The sequence below is a fragment of the Elephantulus edwardii genome, unplaced genomic scaffold (assembly GCF_000299155.1).
Source record: "Elephantulus edwardii isolate Elephantulus edwardi_28Jun2011 unplaced genomic scaffold, EleEdw1.0 scaffold00061, whole genome shotgun sequence".
NCBI classification, from domain to species: Eukaryota; Metazoa; Chordata; class Mammalia; order Macroscelidea; family Macroscelididae; genus Elephantulus; species Elephantulus edwardii.
The window spans coordinates 8280166-8286869 of record NW_006399811.1 but is presented as its reverse complement, the minus strand read 5'-3'; the positions used below and the strand labels follow the sequence as shown (position 1 = coordinate 8286869).

At 43.8% G+C, this 6704-nt stretch overlaps 1 protein-coding gene across 4 annotated transcripts in view; it reads left to right on the top strand.

The window, feature by feature from the left end:
- Nucleotides 1-789: 789 nt before the first annotated feature.
- Nucleotides 790-6704, top strand: part of ABL2 (c-abl oncogene 2, non-receptor tyrosine kinase) — a 189413-nt gene continuing 183498 nt past the window's right edge. For 3 of the 4 annotated variants that reach the window (XM_006887724.1, XM_006887722.1, XM_006887726.1), the window contains exon 1: nucleotides 790-1218. In XM_006887724.1, the coding sequence (XP_006887786.1) occupies nucleotides 1062-1218 (157 nt within the window). In that variant the 5' untranslated portion in view covers nucleotides 790-1061. The remainder of the gene's footprint in view (nucleotides 1219-6704) is intronic. The other variant, XM_006887725.1, reaches the window with a different exon arrangement.

Genomic DNA, 6704 nt, shown 5'->3' with positions numbered 1-6704 from the left:
CTATGTGAGTGCATTTTAACATAATGAAATAATTTTTATTAGAAAAATAAATTTAAATACTGTGGGTGCATGGTGGCCTTTTGGTTAGAAATTGTGCTGCAATCCCGAAGCCACGGGAATTGAATCCACTACTTGCTCCGCGGGAGAAAGATGGGCAATCTCCTCCCGAGCTATTTACCGCCTCTGAAAACCCACTGGAGGGTCAGCTATAGGTCAGTTCTGACTTAGTGGTACACAACAACATGTAAATTTTTTAAAACTTATTACTCTATGCCAGCTTGTTACTGATAAAGACGTTAACTAGGATTCTCCTGTGCAATTTAGGGATCCTCAAGATGATGGCAAAAACTAAATGCCTGTATTTTCCTGGCTCAGCTGCGCTAGCTATTGAGCCGTGCACGTGGTGGGCGTTCAGCCCTCAAGTGACTGATTTGACAGGTGGAGGTGGGACCTAGAAGGCAGGAGACCAACCCACCCCAAAAGGCGGTGGCGTGAGAGCAGTGTGGGAGGGGGGGTCGGATGAGTAGGGATCAGACTTGGGAGGCCAAAGTGTGGCAAAGGCATTAAAGGTCCAAAGGCCAGAGGAAAATGAGGACCAGAGAATGAAATGGGCACGAGGGAACCCTATCCAGACCCACCCTGCACAGAGGAAAGGGTGCTCGCAGAGGGTCCTGGGGCGGAGCTGGTGGGCGGGGACGGGGGCGGGAACTAGTGGAGTCCCGCCCTCTGAGTAACGGAGGTGACTGGTCGATGGGGGGCGGGAGACGCTCTGTCCCACGCTCTCCTAGTGCTCGGTGGCTTAAAGATGGCGGCGGCAGCTGCGGCGTTGGGGGCGCGGAGCCGCGGGAGGAGGAGGGAAAAGGAGAATCTCTGAGTGGCCGAGAGGCTGCGCGGCTGCTCCTGTGAAGAGTCCGGGCGTGAGGACGCCAGTGGCCCGGCTACCCAGGGCCAGGCCCAGGACTAGGGAGGAGAGGCCAGAGCAGCTCCAGGACACTGAGGCCGGGGCCGGGGAGGAATGTGACCAGGGGTCGGCGGGGGCGCGGGAGTACGTGAGCACAGGGATGGGGCAGCAGGTGGGCCGCGTCGGGGAGGCTCCGGGGCTCCAGCAGCCGCAGCCCCGCGGGATCCGCGGCAGCAGTGCAGCCAGGCCCTCCGGCCGCAGGCGGGACCCGGCGGGGCGCACAGCGGAGGCCGGCTTCAATATCTTCACCCAGCATGGTGAGTGTGCCGGCGTGAGGGAGTCGGAGAGGCTGGGGGTGGGGTCGGGGCGGGGTGGGAGGCAGACAGGCAGCATTAGGGGGTCGAGGGGTAGAGGGGTGCCTGAGAGTGGGGGCGGATTCTGCTGCCATCTGGGCCAGTCACAGGAGGCGCGAGTCACACCCCTCCCCCTTCCCGTCTCCAGCCTGGCTGGCAGCTCCGGGGGCGGAGAAGGAAAGAGAAGTGGTCTTAGGGACCTTGGATGGTCTGCTCTCTATCCTGGGACGGGGCTGTGCCCCTGGAAGGAAGAAGGTGAATAGAAACCCCTGCGTAGGGAAGGATGAAGGAAGGTGTGAGCTAAAACCAGGAGGTAGAAGTATAGACCGGTTGTTAGCGAAAGGAGCGTGAGTTGTGCCCCAAAGGATTGGAAAATAGGAACGGAATCTCTGAAGATAGTGGTTTATGTATGTAAGTCAGGTAATAAGCAGTGTCAGGACACTGAATTGTGAGTAGTTCCTGAAATACCTTTTTGTAGGGAAGATAAGAGCTTTGGCAAGTTATGATTTTTACTCCCCCATTCTGGAAATGCAGGACTTTATCAAACCATCCTCTATTCTGTATATTTTAGGTGAGACGTACAGTTGGCTAGCAGGGGCATGGTTATTTAGGACGTGGATCTGGAGAGAAAAAGAGTTTTTCTTTGTACTATATTGTGTGTGTGTGTGTGTGTGTGTGTACGCGTGTACACTCTACTGTTCTATAGTGGCTGAAAGCCGTTACCTTGACCTCATTATCAATTTATTTTTAGAATAAAACAAACCAAACTCACTTCCCTGTAGTGAACTTCAACTTAACTGCGACCCTCTATTTGTTTTCCAAACAATAAATCTTTACATTAGGGGACTGCCCTTTTTTCTTTCATGGAGCAGCGCCTAGATTCAAACTAGTAACCTTATTAGCAGCCCAACCCATTGAGCACTATTCTACCAGGGCACTTTACGTTTAGTTGTCTCCATACTTTCTTGATCATACAGCTTTATCAGTAAGAATTTTGAATATATATTCCAGTAACTTAAGTATCTGTTAATTATATGCCTATACTACAGTAGTATAGGTGTATAATTGACATATACTTAATTGTTATATGTGTTATGAAATTTATAAACATGCATAGAAATACAACTTAAAGAATGATTTGAAAAAAACAGATGTAAGAGAAGCTCCTTTTTCCTCCCTCTGTAGCCCAAGTGAGCTCTGGTGGCCTAGTCTGTAGGGATTGCTTTGCCATCATGAAAGCAAGCAGTTCGACTCCACCAGCTGCTCTGCAGGAGAAAGATGGCCAGTCTCCTCCAGTGTGATTTACAGCCTCTGAAAACCCTATGTATCAATTCCAACTTAACAGCACTTAATAACAGAAGTGGCTCAGAGGATTCTGGTTTTCCTCATCCTCTGAGGTGCATCCATTACCACTTTGATATCCTTTTTTTCAAGAAAGGAGCTCTGGTCACTAGTCTCTAGTGAGTTGCATTGCTAACCTGTCTAAGTTTAAGTCTGCACCTGTCTAAGTTTAAATCCATCAGCTTCTCCACAGGAGAAAGATGGACAGTTTCTTCCTATTGCCATTTACAGCCTCAGAAACCCAGTGGAGGGCCTCTGAGTCAGAACCAACTCAGGTGGCAGTGAGTGAGTGAGGTCTAGAGGACTGAGGGTGGTTGGGGGGGCAACCAAAATTGACCTCTGTAGGGTTTAGATACTCTGAGAAGATATGAAAGAGGTAATTATAACTTCTAGCAAAAAAAGCCTGCATTTTTTGCTAACGTTGAATGAGAGAGAACAAACTGAAATTTCATTGGATAATAATAAAAGCACATAATAACACAACAATAATAAAGGAGAAGAGACAAAGTGTCTTATGTAATTTAAGGAAAGAGAGGAAGAAAAAGAAGTATGAATTATTTGTTAGAAATGAGTTTTTGATGAAATAATTATAGATGGTAGCATTAAAAGAATTGAACCCAAGGAATGATTCTGAGAACCCATTTTTGGCGTTTAGACTGTGACTAAGCGGATTGTTTTGTAATAAGGGAGATGTACGTAATTCTGGGCAATGCCACTCAGACTTTACCTGTCTACTATTAAAGATGTGAATAAGTTCCTGTTCAAGATATATGAATATTTTGTGTCATATAAGTTACTTATTATTGAAATTATTTCCTCAAATGCATAAGGAAAGACTAGTTGAGTAATTTTAGTGTTATTTTCAGGGAAATATTTTTGTCTAGTAAAGATAGAAGGAGAATTGATGCCTTTGAGCTGTGGTGCTGGAGAAGAGTATTGAATGTACTATGGACTGCCAAGAAAATGAACAGGTTCATCCTGGAGAGGGTTAAACCAGGCTGCTCCTTGGAGGCAAGGATTCTGAGGCTTTGTCTGACATACCTGGGACATGTTGGAAGGAGGGACCCATCCTTGGAGAGGGATGTCATACTTGGGAGGGTGGAGGGACAACATAGGAGAGGAAGACCCTCTATGAGCTGGATTGATTCAGTGACTGGGGTAATTGGAGTGGGTGTGTTGGAGACAGTGAGATTGGCACAGGACAGAGCAGGGTTTGGGGCTGTTGTACATAGGGTCACTATGAGTCGCTGATGGCACATAACAACAACAACAACAAACTTGTCTCAATGTGCAGTCATGATCATCTTCATACAGTATCTCATTCAGGAAATAAGATATTCAGAGAAAGAAGAAATCATGAATAGAATAGGAAAGATCTTGAAAAGTAGATAGAATTTGGATCCATGAAGTAGAAAGAAGAGCAGTTTGGACAAGAAACTACTTGAGCTGAAACAGTGGTAATGAACATTGTTTACTGATGGAATAGTGAGGAGACAGTAGTTAGGAATAAACCAACATTGTGAGTTAGAGGAAAATCCTAGAGTGAAAATTGACTTCTCCTGACTGGAAAGTCACTTTTTGTGACTTGTTAATGACTGATTTAGTCACTTAGTATTTTGGGGTTCCTTTATCTGTAAAATGAGGACGTTACACTATTTGGCTTCTAATGTGCCATCTGGCTATTAAGATTTTATTATTCTAGTTGAGAAGCAGTGAAACAAAACATTTTTTAAAATGTTATTGTTTTTGCTATGTGCCGTTGAGTCACCTACAACCCATAGCGACCCTATGCAGAGCAGCTCTGAAGCCTGCCCTATCCTGAGCCAATTTCACTGATTTTGACACACCAGCCCTCATTGCCCCATTTACTGTATCACTCCATCTTATCCAGAGTCTTCCTCTCCTATGCTGTTTAAATTGTGATTTTAACAAAGGAAGGGACAAAAACTTTAAATAGGCTGGATGGGACTGGATTATGGAAAGTTTGGGGAAGGAGTTTTTAACACTTTGCCTAATTGGCTAATTTATGCTCTGTTAACAATGAAGCCAAGTATGAAATGCTGAAAACCTGACCTTCTGTAGTTGTTGTTGTTGTTGTTAGATGCCATCGAGTCATAGATGACTCATAGCGACTCTGTGAACGAAAGGCCTGAGCACTGTTAGTACATAGAGTTTCCGGAGGCAAGCCATTTCGGAAGTGGATGCTGCTCCTGCTTCCAGGCTTGTTTTTAGTCGGGAAACTCCAGCCAACACTGTCCACCATAGGTAACCGTTACCATGTTTGGCACATCAGTGTCACAGTGTTCAGCATCACAGCAACCACAAGTTACCTCTGTACAACAATGCACAGACCAGTGCTATACCATCTAGAAGAATATTTGACAGAAAAACAATTTGAACCCGACCTTCTGTAGAGGCAATAAAAAAGGACTGGCAAGTTTAAAGGATGTATTGTTTCATTCAATAAATGAAAGTCTGTAGGGGATTTTAAAAAAAAACATCTGTGTGAAGTGCTTTGGTAGCCTTATGACAAGGAGCTGTGCTGCAATCCCAAAGGCACACAGTTCAAGGCCACCAATTGCTCCACAGAAGAAGGATGGGCATCTCCTCCTGTGGGATTAACTGCCTAAAAAAACCCCACGAGTCAGCTATGGTTTGGTTCTGACTACAGAGCACAACAACATGTCTATGCTGAGGATTAAATGAACTGTGCTGGTTAGTGCACATGCTAGTCCATTGAAAGTATTAAATAATCAGTAAGGGGGGAAAAAGCATCTGTATGTACTTAAGGAACCCTCTTGGAGCTCTGATGGCTGAGTGGTAAGGAGCTACACTGCCAACCTGAAGGCACACAGTTCCAACCTGAAGGCACACAGTTCAAATCTACCAGCTGCCCTGAAGTGAAAAATAGGCAGTCTCCTTCTACATAATTTACTGCCTCTGAAAACCCTCTGGAGGTCAGCGATGAATCAATCAGAACTGACTTGAAGGTACATGACAATAGCAGCATTGGTGTATAGGTTAACTATTGAGTTCCTAACCCAAAGGTCAATTGTTCTAATCCACCAACCTCTTCTTGAGAGAAGACTGAAGCAATCAGCTTCTGTTAAAATTTATAGTCTTTTTTTTTTTTTTTTTAAGGAGATAGCGCACACACAGTCTCCCACTATCACAAATTATGCAGTTGAGTTTCTCGCATTTGGGGAAATTGCAGGGGTTAGCACACTCCAAGTGCAATGGGTGACCCTTTCTCTGGGAAAACCACCTTCCTGGTCATGGTGATAGTCTCAGCTAATCATCAGGTCGCACAGTTTGATGGGTGGAGGGGAAGAATGGGTAAAGGAAGTTGGAAAGATCTGGTGTGAAAATCAGTGCATATAAACCTTGTTAAAAGCAAAAATTTTATTAAAAAAATAATTATAGTTTCAGAAACCTGATGAGCGTTGTCATAAAGTAGCATTAATTTGGCAGCAGTAGGCTTGATTTTGTACGTTTTGGTGTTGTTTTTTTTTTTTTTAAGTAATGGTGGAAATGACAGAGTGTTGTTATGCACTGACTTGCTAACTGAAACTTTGGTGCTTTGAATCTCTATGGGAGATACTGAAACCATCTGCTTCCATAAAGATGTTCAGCCTTGGATACACAGTGGGCAGCTCTCTTGTGTCCTATCGGGTTGCTATGAATTGGAACTGACTTGGCTCCTTGGCTTTCTTTAATTTAGTGTTGAGTACTTTTATATTTTTTTTTTTAGCTATAGTATCTGACATAGTGATCAGCAGTTTGGTGATTTCCATTTTACTTTTCTCATTTATAAAAAATTCTATTTAAAATTAATCTTAATTAAAAATATCAATATGAAAATTTTTCTCTTAAAACTTATAAGTGGTCTAATTTATCTGTTTTGTTTTTCCTTTAGGAATACATAGTTCATGTTTTAGTATTTGCAGAATGGAAAAGCTGGAAAATGTAGGTATCCCTAGGTTGAAAATGTTCTGTAGAAGGAAGAGGAAAGTTGTTTGTTAGAAGGGATTTTTTTTTTTTAATTTAGGTTGTTTATTTTTCATTTCAATGAACATCTACAGAGATTTTGGGATTCCATTCATTCATTG